The 25,220-nt window shown below is 38.6% G+C and overlaps 1 protein-coding gene across 2 annotated transcripts in view; it reads right to left on the reverse strand.

The window, feature by feature from the left end:
• The window catches only part of CNIH3 (cornichon family AMPA receptor auxiliary protein 3), a 40,618-nt gene extending 31,046 nt beyond the window's left edge, over window positions 1–9,572 (reverse strand). The window contains exon 1 of one of the 2 annotated variants that reach the window (XM_085219149.1): window positions 9,160–9,572. In XM_085219149.1, the coding sequence (XP_085075275.1) occupies window positions 9,160–9,240 (81 nt within the window). In that variant the 5' untranslated portion in view covers window positions 9,241–9,572. The remainder of the gene's footprint in view (window positions 1–9,159) is intronic. The other variant, XM_003203838.5, reaches the window with a different exon arrangement.
• Between the last annotated feature and the right edge of the window lie 15,648 nt (window positions 9,573–25,220).

The raw sequence follows: 25,220 nt of genomic DNA on the forward strand, positions 1-25,220 counted from the left end.
ATTTGACAATCAAGCACAGAGCCCCAAATCTGAGCACCTTTGTAGGCACTCAGAAATAGTCTGTGCAGCAAAGGGAGCTGAACACACATCTCCCACACCTGCTGTACTTTCAGTGTAAGCAGACTGCCAATAATCTGCTCTGCATATGTCCTCCTATTGCTACATGCAATGGAGCGTTTCACATGGATTCATGAAAACCAGGCTTTTCCATTTAGGTAACAAAATCAAAACCTTTTAAACGTTGGACTATCTAACCACTTCTGATTCTTCAGCTCAGCGCAGCAGTGACAACAAACTGACATGCCCTATCAGCAGTGCTGTCCCTTGTTAGCGAGGCACTAAGTTGATGTGACAGACAAGTCTGTTCAGAAAAACCATCTGTAACAGTGTGGATTCCCAGTCGTGGCCACACATTCATCAAAGTAACAGAGGGCAACCTAACAAAGGTCATACAGACTCAAGCCTCACTTTGCTCTTCTATCCTGGAAAAGAGGCAAACAAAGACCAGATCTGCAAATAAATTGTTAAAAAAATATATATAAAGTTGGCCAAAGCATCATCCATAATCTCAGTTTCCTCAGCGGGCCAAGGGCAAATTACAGGTGCTTGGATTCAAGCTTTCAAGCTGAGGTGCTGACATGATTCGTGGCTCTGATTCAGATAATGGACAGCACAGCTGAAATGGCTTGCCGACCTCCCAAACAACACTGGAGAGAAGAAAATGATGGCATTTTGTATCCAAGCCCAGGAGAGACTGGAGAACTCTACTTTCAACAAAAGAAGGAGAGCGCTGCTCTGTTCTTGCTTCTCAGACTAAATGTCACACTAAGAAAGTGCAAAGAGAAATGAAACAGTGAGGAGGTTTTGCTCATTACCTCTATGTCACCAACTCATTACTAGAGATTTGTACATCTTCTACTTGTATAGATCACATTCTTTACTACCCAGCTTTCCCCACGTCAGGAACAGGCTAGGTTTGGGCTTGTTAAAGGCCGGACACACAAGGGTAAACTTAAAGGGTGTTGGCATGGTCACATTGGACTGACAGTGGGTTAATCCTGCTGGAAACTATGTAACAAGAGGAAGTATTCTTCTCTCCCTGATTTTCCTCAAAATTATAAATTATTTCTCATCTAGCTCACCTTAAATGTGCTCGCATGCAATGTTACCATTTGCTTTTTCTCCCCTCATCAGACCTCCAGTACGGGAGATGTGGAAGCAAAGAGAAACAGACTTTAGAGTTCTGTGTTCATAAATTATTCTCAGAAAAATGTACTTCAGTTCTTTCTATTAGTTAACAATGTAACACAAAGCTAGGAACAAACAGTATGCTTCTGCAGAATAATTTCATAGAAAGGGTAGTAAATAAATGAGGAAATTTACCAAAATAAATACAACTGGAAAAAATATCTGCTTCCAAAGAGGAGATAAGAGAATGAGATCAGAAGACAAGATGTTTTTCCAGCTTCAGTAGGACAGAAGTCAATGAAAGTCTGGTCAACTGGCTATTGCTATATCTAACAAGTTTCCAATCTTATCATCACACCACAACTTATTCTACTTCTTAGTTTTCAAAGAATCCTACTTATTGTTACAAGTTATTATTTTGACATTTTTAATTTGTTCCATGCACTCTTTTTTTCCAGTCAGTTCTCTCCTCAACAATTCATAGTGTAAAAACTGATGTTTAGGAGAGATACCTTCCCCCACTCCTTATGTGGAGTTCTCTTCAATTTCACCACAGGTTTCCCATTGCTGCTGTCATCTCTTTTTCCTCTCTTGCGTTCCCATTCCTACCAGCAGTGATTTATCCATGTTCACCAAACCCCACAAAGCATATAAGTGTACCTTATATTAGTTCTGCCACTAATAAATTCGTCCAAGCATATCACATTTTATAGCATACCCTCACAGAAGACTCATTACACAGGCCATCCAAAAATGCCTACTATCTGAATTCAACTATAGTTTCTGCATTCAGCCAGCCTTCTCTTCTCAAGTAACTGTCTCTCAAGCAAGAATTCTACATTTTCAATCTTTCTTCTTTTTAAACCTCTACTCATAATATACTTTTTATGTCTAATATGATCTTCACATCTTTCTCCCTAGAGTTCTGCTTCCCTTACCTCAACTTCTCCCTTTTCCATGAAGATTTTCTTGCTCATTACCCACTGAGCAATGTGGTAATAGCAATGCTGTCTCAGAAAGGAGCCTGCTATGGGGTGGCAGACCAAAATGCTGGCCTGTGTTTCTTGCCTCCTACCTGCACAGCTGGAGCCCAGCTGGACCAAGAGGCAAGGCAATAGAACAGGAAGTTCTCCTGAAGGTAGCATCAGGCAACGATGACAATGCTCATAATCTCTCCCAATGTTCTTATCCATGAAGAACTTGAAGGAAGAAACCCCAAGGCACAGACACACACACTCACCCACCAGCAACACAGCTGTGTTTACAGAGATAGGGCAAGGTGAAGCAATACATCTGTGGTGCAGTTGTGTTTGCAGAAGGCAAGGGAAAGGCATGGGACAGCCGCTAAGAAGGATGAAACAGCCAGAGTAAGATAATCGAACAGCAGCACTTTTTCATGCCTCCATTGTCTACCTACATTCCTATGAAACTGATTGTTCTAATTACAAGAGCAAGATTAAGGATAAAGACAGATTTCAGCACAGCTCCAAACAGACCTGCCATTCAAGTGATCAGCAAATCAATTTCCTAAAGGATGTAATAGTGTTTAAGCAATAATGCAAGCAGACCAACTCTGAAGCACACACAGTCAAATCGGCCTTCACGGAGTCTTCATAATGCTGGCTTATAAATGTCCGTTTATGTGGTGATACAAATAACTGTTTAGCACAAACTCTTAACATGATAAAATAATAACACTGCAGAAGATTGACTGAACAATCAAGCACTTGAAACAGTGACTCACAGCATAAAGATGGCTGGCATTTAAATGCATTGAAAAATCAAATGACATTTCTTCAAAAAAAAGAAAAAAGTAGTGCTTCTGTCAACAATGCCTGACATTTGCACAGAAACTGTTATTGGAGAATTGCAAAGACTTTAACTTACTAATTCTCACCATTTTACTGCAGATCATCTTTGCATTTTAAACTCCATTACCCCAGTAATGCACTTAGTTCAGACTTCCAGCTATGTTACAAAATATAAATCTGATAGCTAGGATATGACAGAACTCCCAAAAGCTTAGAAATACAAAAGGACCCCAAACCAACCCAGAGGTATTTCATGACCTTCCGCACAGGTGAGGAGCTGCAGGCAGCGTTCTATAGGACAGCTCCACAAAGGCACTCATTTTTTTCTACCTACTCTTTTTATCAAAACATTAGGTGTGAGTTCAGCAATCCTGCACTATCTTGAATACAAAACCTACTTCTGCTGTGAAAGGTTTGTGATTTTTTTCAGTGCCTCTGATATAACTTTTCACAGTAACATCTCTAAAATAAATTCTTGCTTTATACAGTAATATTTTTCCAAAGGAAAGCAGATAAAATTAGATGGACCCTTATCCAGCTGTCACAAGGTGCTTTGATGCTCCTCAGAGTTTTCAAGGGTACACAGCATGACACTAAGCAAGAGAGATGCTGTGTTCCAGCATAAAAAAATCTGTACCCAAACTGGGGTAATATGGAAAGGATGGACAGACCACAAGGTGAAAAACTGACTGTTATCACTAGGGTGAAAGACAGCAGTCACTGGTTTGGAGATTGCCCGATAACCAGTTTAGAGTGGAGTTCCTCAGAAATCAGTATTGGTGTAAGTCTTGTTTGACATCTTCATTGATGACTTGGAAGATGAGATAGAGCAGTTTGCAGGTGATATCAGGAGGTACCACTGCCATTAAACACAGCTATTGGAGAGGGGATCCAGTGACTGGGTTTCCTTTAACAGGAATAGGATAGGTGTAAATTATTACCCATGAAACACAGGAACCATCATGCTAATAAACTGCATCTTGCTTGTTGCATGGCATCATAGCCACAAACTGAGCATTTTTAATAAAATTTTCAACACTCCTCTGCCTTTCCTTCATGAAATTTCCTTCCTCTGTCCTGAGACTTCAGGTGACTCTCTTTTTGCAGAATGAAAATAACAATACTTGTTTCATACAGGAAAGCTACCTTGTTTCCACAGAAAGTTGATGTCTTTCCAAATGCACCAACCTACAAGAGGCAAGTCCTCAGTATCTTTAGCTTTTGATATTCTGAGACCATTGAGCTGCCTGGTGGATTCACCTCTAGCTGTCAGCAGTAGAAACAGTTATAAATAAACCCTATGCCAGAGACAGAGAGGAAGAGGAATGGGTCAAACAGATGTGTCTACGTTCTCAAGCTGAGCATCCCCCCCTTCCTGAAAGAGATTTTGATAGAAGGACATTTATCCTGAGACAAAGGACGCAGGCAAATCAATGAAGCCAGAAGCCTGAATGTTGCGTTTTAAGTGTGATTTAACATATCTGGTGGATGAATATACAAATATAAATAATAAGAGCCTCATGCCTCAGACTCAATCAGAAAGTTGTACTCACAGACTAATGCAATATGACAGCTGTGTTGCCTTGCTTATTAACACGCAGAGCGGCTGAAATAAAGCACTACAAATATGCTGTTTACCAGCTTTGAGATAACATCCGTTTAGTAAGTAGATTTTCCAGCTAATCTTATGATTAAAAAAAGATGTGACAACTAAATATCATTGAAACAGTTCTCTGCATGTTTCTGAAGGACACATGAGACTCCACAGAATAATTTATTGTCTGTAGATAATGGAGTCACTGTGAGTTGTGATACAACCAGTGGCAATCATTTACAGTTTAAAACCTTTCTCCAAATAAATCTCATAATGACAGTTCAAGCATGGAGAGAGCACCAATTAAATCTTTTTACAGCTTTTAAGTCCGTGGTGAAGACAGACTTCTATCATTTTTAAATTATTTTAAAACTATTATTTAAGCATGGCAAGGTAGCTGCACTGAAATGTATTTATTTTTCAATATATAAAATATATTGTGTTAAGCTGCCTATGTTTCCTAGGCTGATATCTGTCTGTCAGCATTAATGTGACAAACTTCCAAGAGAAGAGTTGTAAGGGAACTGTCAGGCTACGTTATAGCCAGCCCAGTCTGGCTGTGCTCAGTCTTCAGAAAGAGTGGAAATAACAGGCGTTTCTTAAGCTGTCATGACTATGAAACCTTCAGGGACAATGTGCTCAGCCACTCAGAGAAGAAAAACATATCTTCAAGAAATATGGATAACATAACAACAGTGTTTATGTTCCTACTCCTCAAACATTCATCTGATACTATTTTTAATTACATGATTATCCAGTATTCTCAGAAAATTCAGTTAATGACTCATTAAAGTACAGGACTGAACTTCAATAACTGAAAGAATATTCAAGCTCAACCGAATCTGTAAGGAAACTACTTCCATTTCAAGGCAGGCTCTTAAAGGAGGTTAAATTGAAGTGGCCAGCAGCATTTAACGAAGAGAAATCCCCATCCAGCTAGGTTACAGCTCTTTATATCAGATTCAGACAGAACAGCCAGCTATCCTCCAAATCAGTTACTGAAACAATAAGGCACTGATGCACAGAGAAAACTGATAGAGTAGCAGGCACTTTGAGATCAAAGTGTTTGTTCAACTCAACTTGCTATCAACCCAAGTTTTAAATGATTCTCTTGAGGACTTTCTACTTATCTTCAAAACTAAGATCATTCAATTCATCAAAAATTAGGGTAGGAATTTTCTGAGGAAACCTAGTGAGACAGAAACTGAATATTCACCAAATTCCATGTACATATCTCAGAGAGGTTTCAAATATTTTAACTTAAAGTACTGCAAATTGAGTACTAATAAATAATAATAAAACACAGTCCACATCATCAGAAGGCAGAGAACAACAACAGTATTGGCAACATCTTCTAAGTACACAGTAGCTCCAGTTAGAAAGCAAAGACATTTTAGGGATATAGATATATATTTTTTAAATTAAAATAACAATGCTTGGGGTTCAGTTCTATTACCCACACTCAGTACATGTGTCCTGTCAAGGGAGATTCAAGTCGGATGTTAAGAAACATTTCTTCTCAGAAAGAGCATTGAGGCACTGGCACAGCTGCCCAGGGAGGTGGTGGTGTTACTGTTTCTTGGAGGTGTTTGAGAACCATGGAGATGTGGCTCTGAAGGACATGGTCAGTGGGCACGGTGGGATAGGTTGGTAGTTGGACACAGTGATCTTAGAGGTCTTTTCCAACCTTAATGATTCTATGTTGAAGTAACTATCATTAATTTCAGCACACACTGCTCTTGCCATCATGCAGTTGTTCTAACACATTGAAGTATATTCCATAAGCCTGGGTGATTTGGTACAACTGCTTAGGCAAGCCCTATTCATTATTCCACTGGCGTAATAATCCTAAACCTTTCTGGCAGAGCTAAAGTACTACTGGTTACTAAGCAATCACACACATTCACAGATATGCTGGTATGAGCTTGAAAATAGATAGTCTATCTCATGAATTATTTTTTTAACCAACGTCTATCATACTTACGATTTTTTGCCTTTGTGGTATTACATAGTAGAACACTTTGAAAAATTATTTTATAAAGCTTTCTTTGAAATAACAAATCTCAAGGCACACAACTTCATCTTAAAATATGAAGAAAGGGAAGGAATCTCTTACAGAGTCAGCTTACCCAAATAATTGCACTGAGAGAGTTTGGAAAATCACGTGTTAAGGGACAACAATTAAGCCACAATTTGATCACCTCCAGTCAACTTCAATTCAAACATAACTGAAATCAATGGAGCTATACAGAAAAAATGTAATATGTCAAACCTGGCTGGGAGTTCAGAAAGAACTGACATGGCTCAGCTAAACCTTGCTTCAGAGCAGTTCAGAATGGAGTAAAACTGATTAGGTAATTAGTGTGTTTTAATGAAGAACTACAAAAAGCTAGAGACATAAACCTTCTGCATAGTTTAAATTCTGCTCATATCAACAAATTTGTGTTTTCTTCCTTGACAGACAACAGTGAGCACTCAAAGGTAGGAAACAGTGTTGTTATGTGTACCAAAAGCCTAAAGGAGTTTCTATAATTCATTTTCAACTCCTTCCAATACTCTGACCAGCTTCTGGCTGCCCTGAAGAGTACAGGAAAGAAAAAGAGATACTTCAATTTAGAAGAATGGCATCAGAAGAGTATAGTTTCAAAAAAATGAACATCCTCACTTTACACTGTTTTGGTTTCACAGTTTTTATTGTATTTACTACACCGATATGAATGAAAATTACAATTCTTATATAAGCCATCTGACTACCAAGCAAGAAGAAGGAAAAAAAAAAAAAAGGATTCTGTTTGAGTCACTGTTATTTCATTCCAAAGAACTGCCCAAACTTCAGTCAGATTTGGGCTGGAACAACACAAAGTCAAATGCTTCCATTTGCTTTAGTCCTTTAAAGTAATCTACAAGATGCATACTCAGATTCAGTCTTAGAACCTTGGAAATCATTCAATGTGATGAGATGCTCTGATTAATCAACCATTTATTTTTAGGAACGATGCATTAAAAAAAATAATAATTAAAAAGCATTTTAGCAGGTAGCAGAAAATGCTACCTTCATAAACTTGTATTTGAAATATAGCAACTGTTCATTACAAATATACTGCAGTGGAAAAAAAGATAGGTTGCAGTGGAGGAGCAGGAGCTTTGTTTCTCAGTAAGACGTTCACAATGAGATGTTCAAGGTAAAAGAAACTCCTATGACACTAAATTTAAGCTATACATCAGGCTACATTTCAGAAGAAGTAAGAAATTAAGTTATAACAGTTCTTAGAGAAAAGACAATAAAAATTCCTGTGTTTTGTATGTAGAGGTCATGTTTAAAAGTTTGTTCCAGCAATGTGTTCAGTCTGTTCTATGACCTTCACAAGCCATGCATTTCAATAGAACTATCTATTTATAACTGTACCAATTCTTGCTCTGTTACAGTAGAGCACTGTTTCCCAGTCATTTTCAAATTCAATCCCTCAATAATTTTTCAACAAGCACATTAAAAATGAGTCTATTGACAAAAGCTTTCCTGTCTTAGTTGCTTCTTCCGAACCTCTAGAAACAACAGATTGCTCTCCACAGTCTTACAGATCTAAAGTTGATAAGTATTTCACCAAGAGTGAATTCAAAGTAACTACCCTAATTTACGGGAAGAATCATAGAATCATTTGAGTTGGAAGGGACCCTTAAGGGCCATCTAGTCCAACTGCCCTGCAGTGAACGGGGACACCTACAGCAGATCAGGTGCTCAGAGCCCCATCCAGGCTGACCTTAGATGTCTCCAGGGATGGAACATCCATCATCTCTCTGGGTGATCTGAGCCAGTGCCTCACCACCCTGATTGTAAAGATCTTCCTTATATCCAATCTAAATCTCCCATCTTTTAGTTTGAAACCATTTCCCCTTGTCCTGTCACAATAGACTACTAGAAATCCATCCCCTTCTTTCTTACAGCACTCCTTTAGATATGATTTGCCCCATTTGCTAGATAGACTGTGCATCTTCAGGCAACAACTTCAGTCCGTAAAGAAGACAACTGCTGGAACACGATAACAGACTTCAAACACATGAAAATTATAAAAATGCATTCATAATTACGGAAGAAAAAAACAGTTTAGTTTATAGCAAGCGATTGAGTATGGAAAACACTTTTTAATCTCAGTAAGTTTGAAGAATCTGTAAACTCACACTTTTAGAAACCTTATGGTTTGAGGAAGCTGAGAGAAGAGCACACGAGTGAGTAATCACGGCAGTTGTACTCCTTTCCTCGCGGAGAGCAGGCGCTGACTGCTAGAGATCCTTTCCAGCCTCGCAGCGCTTGGCATCACTGTCACGTTTTTTGTCATTTCGTTAATAAGAAAAGCCTTGTAACTGCACCATTAACAGCTCAGATCTTAGATTTCAAAGATCACTCCGCGGAGAGAATTCTATTTCTACCTCTACCACGCTTACACAAAACTCAGCCAGCAGCTTTACTCTAGTTTGAATAAGAAATTCCGTCTTAGCTAACAGCGAGGGGTTTTTAATCTTACAAACACCACCGCTTCCAAGCGAAACGAACGGTCCCGCGGTACTCACATGCCAGATGGCGAAGAAGATGAGCGCGGCGCAAAGGACGAGCGACAGCATGTAGCAGAAAGCAGCGAAGGTGAAAGCCATGGCGAGGGGAGCCCGAGCCCCCAATGGGGAGACGGGCACCCGCACCTCCAACACCGGCAGAGGCGGAGTTGCTCGCCTTCAGACACAACCAGGGAGGGGAGAAAAAGCCGTCCGGCCCCGGTGGAACCCTCCACCTGCTGCTGGGAGGGGGAGCGGCCCGGCCCCTCTCGCGCTCTGCCCTCCCCCGTGAGGGCGGAGGAGCCTCCAGCGGGGGGTGGGTTCGGCACGGGTCCCCCCACCGGCGGGGCGGGGTCTTCTGTCACCACCGCGTGATTCTAACTGAAATCCTGTCACGACAGCGTGAGGGTGGTCTGGTACTGAGGCTGACTTGGGCCGGATCGTGAATAAAGAACGACTTGTCCAAACTTGAAGTACTTTATTCTTTTCCTTCTTACGTTTTCTTTTAGCATGAGGTAAGTCTAGCTGCGGCACAGGCCGGGGATGTGGTGGAGTCACCATCCGTGGAGGTGTTTAAGAACTGTGAAGATGTAGTATTGAGGAACGTAGTTAGAGGGCATGGTGGGAACGGGTTGGTGAGAGCTGTTAATGAGCTAAAGAACAGCTATTTGGATTCTGTTTTTGTTTTATTTTGTCGTCCCTACTTTAATATTTGGATATACATCTCCTGTGTTAAGACTCATCACAGAACACCTGAGACTTTCAGGAATGACAAAACATTTCCTTCTGGAGCACTTAGAGTATGCATGCATACACACATTTATGTATATAAATATACTTTGTTTCAATATCTTTAATGATAACAATCATTAAATATCAGTTTGGACTCTAAGGTAAATATTTTCCTGTTTTCCACTTCCTCTCATCTTCTTTTACATTTCAACTATCCATTTGGAGCTGTTTGAAGAACACAGGTGAAATATGCTTCTCATTTTGCAAGGAAACAGTCCCACAGCCAAATGCTTCCAGTATCACACAATCTTTCCTGGTATTCATTTAAAAACATGCATTTCCCAACAGTCTTATTTCTAGTAATTTTTAGTGACTGTCTCATTGCAGAAGTTTCCAATACAAAGTTAAAGGGAAATCCATCAAGCTGCTTTCGGTTTGTTTTTGTCCTACCTTTTTTTTTTTTTTTAAACCATAAACCATGAGGGTATCTTAAGCACCCTGAGATACTCAAGTGTTGGAAAATGGTAGAAGGATTTAGCCTTCACTCAGTACCTCTCTAAAATTGGCTATACTGTATTCATTAAAAACATCTTCCTTATCTCCATCTCATCAGAAACTCATTACAGCTTTCTGTGGCACAAGGACATCGCAGGGGGAAGCTGTACCATTGTCATTTCTGAACTAAATTACTGCAAATCACTCAAACTGTCTCAAAAGGTGAAAATAACACAGACATGCTCTATCTTTTTCTCACCGGCTTAAGCCCTGAGAGCACAGCAGGAACATCAAGCTGTATTTTGGTGCCTCATTCACTTCTAAGGTCTTGGTCTTAACCTTAATAAGCTGATGGATCTGATCCCAGCTGCATGAGAAATTACAGCCCAGTACACAGCTGTGTTCCTTTGGTGTAATGGATACCAAAGAGGGCTGAATGGATAGTACAAGAGCTGATGATGCTGCATCACCAACTGATGGTATCTGGAATAAGCATAGCAGATGTACAGAATACCACCACCTTTGGGAAAAAAATAAGAAAAAAAAAGATTTTTCACAACTATTATTTTCACACTTCCCAAAATAAACAAAATGGCATCCACATGTCCAGACATCTGGGTTTCATAGAAGTCCCAGAGGTTCTGCAGAAATCCAGTAGGAAATGCACCAATCCTTGACCTCTGGTGGCCAGCAGCTTACTTCAGCAGCTGCAGTCTCAGACCTGGCACCTCAACTTCCATCCCATTGTCTTCAATATGTCACTAATGCTCACACTCCCTCTAGGTGGAATATTCACACCTGACTCCCAAATCAGACATTTGTTCTCACCCTCCTGCACACATCTGTACCATGGGAACGCAGTAGCAATAATTACTCAATGTAGAAGCTTGAAGATGAATTTCAGACCAAGCAGAAAGTAAGGACTAAATTTATGTTCAGATTGATTAAAAAAAAGCTCGCATTTCTCCTCTCATCTTTAATCAGTTGCTGTTTTCTTTCAGAAGTATTTGATGGAGGGGTAACAAGTTTTTTACATAAACTGGTTCTGTAGAGCTCTCTGCCATAATACACAAGCAGATGATGACTTCCACATCAGATGCCATTTTATTTCACACTGCCCCTCTGCTGCCATCTGTCACACAGCAACAAAATGTAATGGGATATTAGTGGAAAGGTTTGACCTGTACTGCCATATCACCAACTTCTTCCTCTGAAGTCATGGGCCAACATAATAAAATAGGAGGTGTTACTTTCAGAGCAGCCCTCATAGTTTTAAATTTAATATATTACTGAATGCGTATTGGAGTAACAGGCATTTATTAATTATACAAGAGATTTTTCTCATTAGATTGAGTACATTTTAAAAATACAACTGGCTATCTTTGGTGAACTTTGATTAATACTAAATAATTAACAATGTTTACATAAAATTTGCTCTCCTTGGGCTTCATTGTTAATATCCTGCAGAGATTCATAGAAGCATTTTGTACTATTACGCATTATTATCTGCAGATTTCAGATGAAATGATTGCATCATTTCTGGTATGTTCATTTTTGAAAGGTTATCCTTGCAATCATAAAGGTAAATGACATTTACTTAATGAAGTCTTTTTTCATACACCAGGAATATGATAGTTCATAAACACAATGACGATAATCTCATCCTACTGCCAGGAGAATAAGTTCTCTATTCCAGACCTTCAGAATTTCAAAGATTCCTGTCAGATCATGATCTCCATGCTTAATAAAAATCCATAGAAATACTTCTACATAGAAAAAAAGGACTTCAGAATGATTAAAATTATCCAGAGACCATTTCTGGCAACAGCAGAAGTCATGTTCATCACACAAGAGTTACCTCCTTCCAGATGTGAATTCTTTCTAACACATAGAGAACGCAGCAGCCTCCCATTAAGAATTTTTCAGCACCAAAAATATCTTTTTTTTTTCTGTGAATCATTTGCTGAACTGTTAAAAAACTTCGGATTGCCCATCACACAAATGGAAGCCCACTGAGGAACAAAAAGTAATATCTCAACATGAAATATCTGAAGCAGGCTTAATTGCATTTGATGCTGTCTATATGCTTCTAACTAATACCTGAAGTCTTTACTCATGTAGTGCTTACTACACATCATTAGTTCTGCTCAGGTTTAATGTAATTTACACTTGGTTTGGGAAGAGGGGGTCTCCAACTTTAACACTTCTGACTGTATTCCTTCAGAGCTGAAAATACAATATTACATTTTCTGACAAAGTGAACTCTGAGAAACGCTTCACAAGACTCTGAAGATGCCACATCCTTACTATGCTACTAAGGCAATTTGAATAATATATAGGGGGTTGGTTTTTTTTCCCCCCCAGACACTGAAATTCTGGGCCAGGTTACTTTGTTTTTTAATTGTGTTTCATTTTTTTCCCCACCACATAACCTGAAATATTCTGCCAATCTATAAGACTTGCTTGTTGCTCCTACCTATTGCAGACCCTGTAGGATTCAATTCCATAACTCCATCACTACGATGAGAGAAGCCAGAATAAGGATTGCCCTTGGATGCCCCTTCCCAGAGGGGTTCAAAGCCAGGCTGATGGGGCTGTGAGCAACCCGGTCTAGAGGGAGGTGTGGGAGGTGCCCCTGCCCATAGCAGGGGATTGGAACAAAATGGTCTTAAAGGTCCCTTCCATCACAAACCATTCTGTGATTCTATGATTCTAACAAAAGCAGACACATGGTGTACTTCAACAATTGTCCTTCTCAGGAGATTACATTCTGTATAATCAATGAATATATAGATGTTATAATTAAGAAATACATAAGAGAGTTTAGCTAAGCAGGTTATTACACCAAAAAAGAATAGATAGAGAACTTACCCCTGTCCTGGGCTTCTTCCACTGGGCTTGCTGGAAAACTCGAAAAGAAGGGATCTCCAGAAAGAGATTCTTCCTCACTGGCAGTCAGCTCTTAAATGGGTCCAGGAGAGGTGCAGCCAGGCTCCACCCCTTCCGACAGCACAGGAGAATTGCCTTCACCTGTGCTCCCAGGGCTGACTCATTGCTTTCCTCAGGTGGTCAATCAGAGGTTCCGGCCGTGATTCAGCAGTTCCCATACACATTCTTTTACATCAAATGATATGTTCTTTATCTCCTTATACTGAGACTGCTATTGCTCTACTACATTATCAGCCCCTGTGTCTGGAAAACAAGAATCTGTATTGCAAACCAAGGCCTGGTGTCTTTTTTATAAAGAATTTTCAGTGTTTCACTGAAATAACTATTCTATCTGAATTACATTATATTACATCAACTATTCTAGCTGAATTCATGGTCTTATTCGTTCTCAGTTTGCATGCATAGATAAGCAGCTTCAGCATGGTCTGCATAAATAACAGTGTTGACTAATGAATGCATCAACATTAAGTTGTGACTGTAGGTTTTTTTTTTCAAGTGTGTTCACTTTTGACACATGAGAGGTCATGTTGTGCATCCACAACATGAAAGGGAAGTGAGGCTGTACAGACATGAGCAGCACACACTGCAGAGTCAATACAGACAGACAGTAAAACAAACAGACCGACTGCCATCTCCTCAGGACCTTTGTAGCCCCTCATTGTTGTCCTCTGCAACCGCTAAGTTAGTATCAGCTTTTACACATCTCATTTTACAGAAGAAAAAAAAAATCAGTGGTACCAAGAGCTATACTGTTAGTGTATCCACAATATTATTGAAATACTGAGTTTAGTTAAAGATTCTCCAAATGAGTCCCCTAAGCTTTTGCAACTTTGAAACATATTCATCAAGTTATAAAAGAGAGAAAAATAAAAGCCCATAAATGGGAATTTTTTTTAAACTGGGGGAGTTATACTAATGATGTAGCATTGTATCTCTTAGAATTTCAAATCAGTTCAGCCAGAGTCCCTTATAAAAATTGTTTTAGTATTTAATAACAACAGCTGAATAATTGATGCTGTAAATTGGAAAAATACCAGAAGAAAAGGTTGGGGGTGGCAACGGAGGAGTGGGAACATGTAGTAAGAAGTCTCATGAGAATGGCAGTGCTGAAAGATCATTACAATTCTAAAAATAAGTCTTCAATACATTAAGACAAAGTGGTTCTTTGTGATTTATCCATCTCTTAGGAGAAGAGAACAGAAAACATTGGAAATCCTGGTTGGAAGTTCTCGTACATTTCATGCCACAAACTTGTGCTCTTCATTTGGGTTCTTTTCATTTTCTTTCTGTTGAATATTCTTTCTTGAAGAATATTTTATTAGAACACAAGGTCAAATAATGAATGTTTGGGTCCAGATCTTCATAAAAAAATTCAGAATGTTTTCTAAAACACTAATTTTAACTCCAGGAATTACTACAAGAAACTGATTGTGATGTAGCCAATAAAGAAAAATATTCCCTCATTCAGCTTATTTTTGGAAAATATAAAATCGATGTCATTTGGAATTACTTTTTGCCAAGTTCTACATATTTTGTATAATTAATCAGAAAGGACAAGATACGCTTTCTTCTGCTAAACCAAGCATCAGTTTTATTTCATAGACAAAAATGTCTGAGCAGCAACAGGTGTCAGCTCTTGTTACCCACTCTCTCCAAATGGAGCTATCTTGTGTTATTTCTTAAAGACTTGTTGCTCAGAACTCTGAAGTAGTTGTTCACTGGAAGATCAATGAAACACAAGCCTTAGAGATTACTAGAGAAACAGAAGTTCTAAATGTGAACTTCACTAATCATTATCTGGAAAGAGAACAATGACTTACATCGACTTCATAAAGTTAAACAGCCTTTAAGAAATTAAAATGACTCACAAACACTGGGAAAAATAATATAAAAGAAAAAGAAAAAAAGAAAAAATCTGTTCTCAGTTCAATGCACTTAGTTCTTCTACAGAGAAACTAAGATTTCTACTTGAACCAGTAATAACAGCATTAACGTTACTGCCCTGACACCAGCCAGAGAGACAATTAAGAATACTAGATGCTGCTATCACTATGTTTCTTGCTGACCAAGTTACAGAAATAGTTGACCTAAAAATTAATGTGAAATAGCACATAAAGGAATGAACCTTTTTTCCCCTCGAACAGGCGATGTAAGAGTTTCCTTTCACTGCAATTCAAGCAACACTGAAGATCAAACTAGCTTTCAAATTGTTATCTAATAAAACACATTCTTTTTGCAAATATCTAGGTGGGGAGTTGTTTTCTGAAACATTCATTTTAGTGACTTTAATTCTGTATCCATTGAAACAATCACCACAAACAATGTTATTCTGTTAAGCAAAGCTAATGAAGTTGGCAGATTTGGGCATGAAACAGAAGCAAAGACAACATTTTTAGCAGTACTGGCATTTACAACTTGTGCTGATGATCTATCAGTTAATGCTGTCACTAACATGTTTATGTGGATGCTGCCTTCTGAAAGATACGCCAAGCAGCCATTTATCCTAACTTAGATTTTGGTGCTATTTCACATCACATTTTTGAATGTAGGTTAAGAAAGACGGGTTTGGTTGATGTTCTTATGTGAATATAGTAATATGTGGGCAAACAGATGTTCTTACAATTCATGATTCACTGTCAAAAAAGAACAATTTTGCATTTGGGATTCTATCTCAGGTCTAGCATTATTCAAAACTCCCATTAATATTTTGGATAGCACAATGGAGAGTATTATTAAATACCATTCAGCAAGCAACTGTAGAGGATCTCTTAACTGCCTGTGAAAGGGAGGAGGCAAATTCAGAATCAGTGATGAGTTAAAGACTCAGTGTGAAAAGTGTAAGCAACTCAACAAAGGCAAATGAGAAGTACTGCACTTAAGTAGGAATAAATACACACTATTATGAGCTGGAACAATCAGACAGCAGCCCTTAAAAAATAGCTGAGTATTTTATCACAACCTGAATATGTGTCAGTAGCTTCAATCTGGTATGAAAACAGAAATCATACTGGGGGAAGTAAGCCAAGATGTGGAGTAACACCATTTTGGGACATTATGCTTGCTGAAACCTGGGGAATCAGTTGAATGCAAGTCAGGGGATGCTAGGGTCATAAAACACACGACCTCTGAGGTAAGGCTGAAAGAACTGAGCTTATTTCACCCAAAGAAAACTCTGAAGACATGCATGACAGTTGTGTTCAAATGCATAAATGAGTACAGAGTGTGGATATAAAATAGTCTATGTTTACTACAGATAAAATTAAATGTGACCTTCTAAAGTGGAATAAAAAAGGAAGGGCAATTGATATTGTCTATCTGGACTCCTGCAAGGCCTTTGACTTGATCCCACACTACATCCTTTTCTCTTCCAACACAAGCCATTCTTTAATTCTGTGAAATGCAATGGTCTCAAATTACAAAAAAAAAAAAGTTTAAAATTAGAAGTTAGGAAGAGTTTTTTATTGGTAAAGGCAATGAAATAATGGAATAGATTTCCTTGCAGAGACAAGTTCCATTAATTGGAATATTTCAAAAGCAGCTTACACAAAGTTCTGTCAGGCATTTTGATATACTTTCCAACCTTGTTACCTATGATTTAATATTTTCAAGAGATAGAATGTTCTAATTTGTATTAATTAAATAACTAAGGGTAAAAACTATTAGCTTATTTCACACAATCTTCACTGTAGCTATATCAAGCAAAAGAGGCATCAGTGTCATTAACAAATGAAATACACAGCAACCACATTACAGTAGAAATGATACTCGGGTTGAATAGCAGGTCACAAGACTTCTATGAAACAACTTTTGGAAAAATACATTAGCCTCTTCAAATTGTATGTTTTATTTTTCCTCAAATCAAGGACGTAACATAATAGATGAGCATAAGGATATAATGTTACAATATTGTCTAGGCATCAAACTAGAACGTGATTTGCATCTCCAAAAAAAGTGGGAGTAGTAGGAGAACATATAATTTCACTTCTGTTTAAGAACACTGCAACTTCCAAAATTTCGCTCAGTGACGTCTCTTTAATACCCAGTTGTGACGGTAAATCTAAGAAAGATATGCAGGATCTGTATGTGGCACAGAAATTCGAGCAGTGTAATTGCTTTGTCCTATTCCCTCCATTTCCTTAATAATGGTTTATATGGAAGATACATTCCCAATAACTTTCATGTGTACTGCAGCTAAGGTCAAAGGCGGAATGGTTAGCTAGACTTTATTTAAAGTAACAAACCCAAGATTCATTATCTTACCTAACACAGCCTAAATGATTTCTTACCTTTTATTCAAGGCTCTTCAAAAGGTTTCTTGTAATTTAGGAAAGCACAAAGAGAAAACCTATCTATTTTTAAGATCCAATATTCAGACTGCTTCTTCTGGTATTATATCCGTCCTGTAGGGTAGCTAAATTCAGAGAGAAGATTAAACACCACTACCAACCAGAACTCTCTGGGTCAATATGCATGAAGGGTCTGATTTTATTTGCATAAGAAGAAAGAAAAATGCTAATTTCTCCTGGAATTGTAAGTGCCATGCAGGAGCAGGGAAAGCAGTGGAGTAAACAAACAGTAGGGGATGGCACAGCCATAAAATATAACATTATGGCAGGCAATCACAGTGCACAACTACATTTAGAAATACTGTGTGGTACTCTAAAGCTCACTAGCTGTGTTAGCTCATTGCCTACTGAGAATATGAGCTCAACTGACTGATTTCTCCTATTTATCTTAAGATTTTATTCTAGATACAGAAGGTTTTCATGACTAAGAATAATTGAGAACAGATTGAACTGTAAGTCTTCAAGGACTGTAAGAGTATGCAACAGAAGCCCAGATATGGCCATTCTGCTCAGAGGAATCTGGCTCCAGCTTTGCTCTGCTTACTTTATTTTTTATTACAGCATTTTCTGACTGCTTGGCATTATGTTATGAATGGACTAGAGAGGGAGCAGTGGGAGAAATACAGAAGATCAACTGTAACAGGAATAGAGTAGAATTAGAATGAGGACTAACCTGCACATGTACAGACCAGCTGAGTAAGTGTCTGCAGTTGGAACACTGCATGAAAGTCTTGTCGAGCAGATAAAGTATATTTAGTATCAGAAGGAGCATCTTTTTGGGTGCGATCTCAAGCCTACAGCATCTACGTAGGGTAAAGAAACAGGTGGTGGTAGTGGAGTGACAGCTGATAGGTAGAAGGTCTGCTAATGGCCAAGATTTCCACATGTGGAAATTCAGCTCTCTTTCACTGCTGTAGTTCCTGAGATGCTAAGAGGTGTCTTAAAAAATTTCTGTGTTAGAAAGAAGTTCTAGGCATAAAAAAAAAGTATGCACAGTAATTTCAATGATATTAGCAGCTAGTGAATGCTGTCATTTAAATGGAATTATGCAGATTTGGTGCCCCCTGCTGTCTCTTCGTCTGTTGTCAGAGGGACCAATGAAAAATATCATTAATGAACTACACGAATGGCCCCCAAAGGGCAAATCAAGAAAGCCACACACAAAGACACATTGAAGCTAGAACAGGAGTCCACGTGCTGTTTGGGTAAAGTTTCCAGGAGTTACGAGAGCACCACAGGGAACAGCACGGAGATCTTGAGCTTCAGCTGCAGTAGTGTATTAAAGTAGATGTCATGACCTAGAATGGGACTGCCCACTGAGCATCACTGGGCCTAACCTTCCCTCCTGCTGCTCATTGCCAGTCCACTCATGTTGTTAGCACCAGCAACCATCTGGTGGCACACAGGTCTTGTTTAACTTCCAGACTCAATTAAAAACTAATCTCTCTTTTTTCCTCCAGGTCTGGTGTTCTGCTGGATCTGTTTATTGTGTGATGTAAGAAGGGGGAGGAACGTACCTGTTGGCAGCAATATAGTCATAGATCGGCTTTGGCTAATCATGAAACTTCTGCCCTAAATCAAATAAAGGTGTGAGGTGCCAACAGGTACAATGATTTGTCCAAAGTAATACAGCACGTTTCTAGCAGAGCTGGCTGAAATCCCGTAGTGATCAATGGCTTAGATTTTAAATCTCTAGCATTTTATATTTCTCCATCAGTTTCTTCCCTCTTTTCCTGTACTTCTGGAACAACGCACAACGTAAGAGATGATGAAGCAAAGTTACAGTGCCTCATTGGAGACTCTGCAGAGAAACAGACAAGGCTTTTTGAGGATGTCCACTTATGTGATTTTCTATTTTCAGTCAACCACAGATTAACAATCAATAACTCTATAAGCTTATTTTCAAAGATTTCTCTCTAAACAGGATTGTTCAGTAAAGTCACAGCAATTAATCAATTTTAATCATTCAGTGTATTCCTTATTGCCTTTGGTATCTGTGCTTGAAAAAGAAAAAGAAAAAAAGGGCATAAAAATAACTTAGAGAAGGGACAGTCCTGCCTTGCTGACGCAGACGTTTCACTACCTGTATTCCCTGGCAGCTTCCACTCTGGCACTATTTACAATTCACAAGATCCCTTCTTGATTAATAATGACCGTTCCAAAGTTCTGTCAAAAACATGTCTAGTGATTTCTCAGTTGTGTTTTGTAAGCTCACATGTGAGCATTACAACTCTCCTCAAAGTTTCCTGAATCAAACACTGTGCTCCTCCAGCCAAGTTTGTGCACAGCTTTGAGTTAATATTCACTCTTATTCATGGCACATTGACTAAGACTTGTTTTGAATACAAGGTGAGGTGCAAAATAGTGGCACGGAAAACACTGGTGATAGGATGGCACTTCCTTGTGCTTCGGGTGGATGTGTGGCAGAGAACACATCACAATTTCACACTTGAATTGTATTGGAAATCTTTTCAGACTGACATTGACACTACAAGTCATGGCATGTTCTGGAAGGGCTTCCAGGTGAACAAGATGAAATTTCTGTGATTTTCAGGCTCTGAGAGGGCTTGGAGCTTCAAGAGAAAAAAGAATTTATCCATCATCTCTGACATTTGTTTATGTATAACAATCCTAAAAATACATTTTCAACTTTTGAACTCCTGTGACTTAGTGAGGTGGTACAATTTGTATTACATCTGCAATAGCAGAATTTAAACAAAAATATTGTTAAAGATTTTCCTCACTCCTAGCACCCAAAAATCTCATTTTGCATTTTACATGTAATATTTTTACAAATCAGTATTCAAAACAACAGAAGGCACAAGTTTGACCTGGAAATTTTTAAGTGTTACATTCTGGTACAAAATCAGCTTGTACTTGCTGTTTACTCCATGAACTCTCTGCAGGGGCTGAGTCCAACATTTACGTCTATCTCCTTGGACTGTTGTGTAAGCCAGCGGCCTGTCCTCTTTTCACCCCTTTTCAGAGTGAAACATCCACATGCAGCCATGTCAGACATTGTGCAAGATGCAGATTAAGAGGGTGGACCCACTTGTTTTGATCTCCTGACAGAGAACTGTTGCTCACCCTGCTCTCAGCTTCAGGGCTGCTCCCGCAGCCACCTTTCAGCTTTTTCTCAGTCCTAAGCTCTCTTCTTTCCCCTTTTTTATCCCCTCTCTGAAAGACAATAAATGAACATGTGCGTCCAGCAGACATCAGTTGCAGCATACTGTTTTGTCACAGAAGGGCTGTGTGGAAGAGGAACAGAGGAACACACGAGGAGTTTTGAGGCAGACGGACATAGTATCACTAGGCCTCAGGGCACCAGCTTATCAGTAGAGGTGCAGCTTTATTGGAAGAAAGTGTATTTATGATATTTTTGTGTGCAACTGAAACATTTGGTTTCAGTGAGACAACAGGGAGGTGTCATCAGCCACTGGCTTACTACATCATGGTAATTAGGAAGAGTTACCAGGGGATTCTCCTGGGCATTGCCAGAACTGGTATGCAGAAAGAGTTAAATGTATCACCATTCATTGTCTCCCAAACACATTAAGTAAGGAAAATATCAACACACGTCAGACTTCATGCTTCTCTCAGCATACTTTTTTTCCTATAACTCAAGTACTGAAACACACATCTTCCAGCTAGCACATAATCTGCATCTTCTTTTATCCAAAAATGTTAATTTGCATATTGTAGGTTGCAGAACTGGAGAAAAAATAAACCACTTCTTAATATAAACAAAAGATCTTACCCTTACTACACTTGTTGGAAATCCTACCTGGAATGGCAAAGTGCCTGAGGCTTTGCTTATGCCAGCTAGCAAAAAAGTGCTGTAAATAGAGTAGAAGACAAACTGTTTTCTGACATAATTTGTCCAGTCTATGAGGATTAAAATCAATTTTTTTTTTAATGTGAAAAAGCAACAATGACAAGCAAGTAGAAAATAAACAAATAAAAAAAAACAAATGCTAGTCTAAGTCAAACTGAACTACCTGTAATACAAATGAAACGAGAGCTTATAGATACAATTTAATATATTATATATAATATATATATAATACATATAATATTATGGAACAAGGCTTATCTACAGCCCAGAGCCAGCATTCAAGAGATTTGAATACTGAATTAACAGAGGGGGTGTGCTAAGCAAAAACAAATTTTGATAGCAAATATCTCTACTTTAGAATTAATTTAAAGAACAAAAGATCCATTCATCATCTGCTTCTGCACACTAAACCAGAACTGCACCAACTGCATATATATATTATACATCAGTAAGCATCAGCACATATACTTGTTAGAACAATATTATGTCACATTCCTTTATTCTTATCAGCAGCTGGAAGGCAAAATCACTGCCTTTTATTCACAGTGCAGTTAAGAACACCAGGTGATAATCTCAGTCTATATAGTACACACTGCATTTTTGTGGAGCATTATTTCGTTTTCCTGGAGTGCTCTCTTCAATGTTGCTGCCTGTGGTGTGTCTATACTGTAAGCTTTCGAAAGAAGGGAGTAATTTTTCTTTGTGTACTTGTAAATATAGATCAGTGAGTTCAGAAACTAGGGCTGCTAAGTGTTACAGGAATTTAAGTAATGACATGCAAAAAATCTCTATTTTTCATTTTAAGCTCCAATATGTGGTGTCATTTTAAGGTATTTTTTTTGTCTGAGATTCAGTATTTAACCATTCTGGTTACAGTTCAGCATTTTATTTCATCTGAACCCATTAAATGTGAAACATTTGTAGTCATCACTGATGAAAAAATGGTGTGAAAAATTTAATACTGCCAGACTATCTTGCCGCTCCCTTTTTGGTCACAATTTCCCTACCTGGGTAGGGTAGAGATGAATAACTGGTGGGAGCTTAGATGTCATCCAAATTCTGATTGTAGACAGGATACATGCACTCCAGGAGCTGAAAAAAAACCCAACACTTCTGAGGCACACACTGTAGACTTAGCTAATGCAGCCAAGAAGAGGGCCCTAGGCAATAATTGACTTTCCAGCTGTCTAATCTTCAGTTGTATAACTGGGTACCTTCTGATGTTGCTCCTCTTGCTATGTAATTCTTCCTGCCTGCAAGGAGAAGCTTCCAAACAACATTCCCAAACAACAGATATAACAATGCATGTAGGATGCATGTGACAGTTGGTTCACTGTAATTAGATATTATGAATTTTCATGGTATTACTTTATTTAAAACGTGTCACTAATAGTTAATGTCTTACAGTCAGCAATCCAGAAACAATAGAATTCAATATCTCACTTATTGAATACATGGGAGTAAATCTGTATCCAGTGCTCTGCAATAAGACACAGCACATAAAGTAATATTATGGTTTGGAGCATAAATATATATTCTACACTGAATAAATGGCATAAATTATTGGAATTGAATACCTCTTAGACTAATATTAATTACAACTCATACCTTTATGAACATGCTGACTGAAGTATTTATCAACCATTCACACAAGTAATTTACTCTAAGTCACACAATGAGTCAGTGGCTAACAAAGGAGGGGGAACAAAGTCCCATTTTCTTCCTGGTTTCCGCACTAGTTTCTTGCCAATAAGAATTAAAAGCCATTTAATATTTTATGAAACAACTTTTTAAAATTCATCTAGTGTGTCTTATCCGTGTTGTAACTTAAGCCTCACAAGATTTTAAAAATCTTTGTAGGAGTAAATGCAAATATATATATGCTAAATATAGTAAAGCTAAAACTAAATGGATGAAAATCTTACTACTCCTCAAATGGTTTATTTTCACTGTATGTACACATTTCCGAGGAAGAGCACTACTCTTGAAAGCAAAAATGTATCGTGCAAGCCTTAGTGTTGTGTAGCCTTTGGGTTCGCTGCAGTCATTCTGTACTACATTTTTATGGTTCTTTCGATGACCACTGGGTGTCACAGTTATCAACAGTAAACTCTGCATTTGAAGGACTTCTCTGGTATATGACTCAAAATAGAGTCTTATGATAAGAGATAATACCAATTACTGCACCCATAATATTAATAACTATACCCATTCCAAGACTAGAAGATGGTCTCCTCAATAAAATCAAAAAATCCATTTATTGTTGAGTTAATATGGTGTTCTTCCTGAAAATATAGCAAAATGAAAACTTGTCTTCTAAATTTAGTCTAGCAATAAGATCCTATCACATAGCATATTTGTGAAGTATTTCCTCTGATGCAGTGAAATGCGAGAATTCCAGCTTTCATGGGCTTGAGGAGTGATTTCCATTTCAAAAATTCATTGATAAGAGAGTCATTTTTCCTCTCCATTTTTAAGAGGTCCATTCTCTGAAAGAAAGTATGCATAACAGTACAGTCTTGTGGTTCAGGTCCCAACTCTCAGAATTAATCAACAAGCGAAAGAATGTGAGCTCTCTCTCTCTCTCTCTCTCTCTCTTTTTTTTTTTTTTTTTTTTTTAATTTAAAAGTAAGTTTGTTGTTTCCAACAGAAGAGAAAATATGACTCCAATGTGATCGGTTCTTATTCAAGGTTGCAGATCACAACTTCAAATCAGGTGAACTGCTTCATGTCTTTGTTCATCTGTCAGCTCCAAAGGAACAAATCAGAGTCATTCCCATCAAGGACCCTGTTGGGTGAGGAGTGTATGAGCTGGGCTGGTTTCACCCACCAGTGTGAAGACCTTATATTTGAAGTACTGGAGAGCTGCTTCCTACATCCAAAGAGTAGGCAGCAGTGTGGGCAACACAAAAAGTAAATTATTTGCAAATATTCAGGCTAATGTACTTCATAATTTAAACTATGTAAGCTTCAGTGCAGGCCCCACATTCTCTCAATTAATATCATCAAGAAGGGCTCATCAAGAAGGGCTCATGTGGCGGTGGACACTTGGGAGCAGATATGGTGGATAGTCAAAGCATGTCAGGACAAGCAGGTCTGGAGGCACCAATATCTAGGAGGCCTGGGAAGTGCCAGCAGTGTATGTGCTGAGGGGTGTTGGTCTGGAGTGGGTGATGAGATCAGTCAGAGATTCTCATTTAGGATCGGTTTAGACGACAGAGTTTATGGGATCTTTACTAAGACCCATAAGATGCCAAGAAGGAAGAACAAAGAAAGGAGGAAGGTTTTTCCTGAAATATACTGGAGTTCAGCATTTGAGGGCTAAAAGAAGGAGCTTGGGAATAATTCCAACTCTTCCATCTCTTATCCACTAGCTGGGCAACTTGCAGTTGCTGCAACGTTTCAAGTTTTCTCATTTCCTAATTTTTTTTTTACCTATCTCTTATTTTAGAAATTGAGAGAACTCAAAAAGAAAGCAGAAAATTAATTTAATTCCTGAAAATCAGGCCTAACAGAAGCAGCTGGCTGTAGTTCGGGTGACAGGTTCAAGGCTGAGGCACAGGCAGGTGAGACTGAAATGCCAAACAAACACTGTCATAAGAGATGAGTAGCACATAGCAGGCATCAGCCTCCCTCTTTTGCAGTGTGTTTGGGGGCTTAGATTGTCTTAAGTAAATCTTCCTGCCCTGCCCAGCGTTTCCAACTTGTAGCTCTGTACTGCTCTA

This window comes from Meleagris gallopavo, chromosome 2 (assembly GCF_905368555.1).
Source record: "Meleagris gallopavo chromosome 2, MGAL_WU_HG_1.1, whole genome shotgun sequence".
Lineage (NCBI taxonomy): Eukaryota > Metazoa > Chordata > Aves > Galliformes > Phasianidae > Meleagris > Meleagris gallopavo.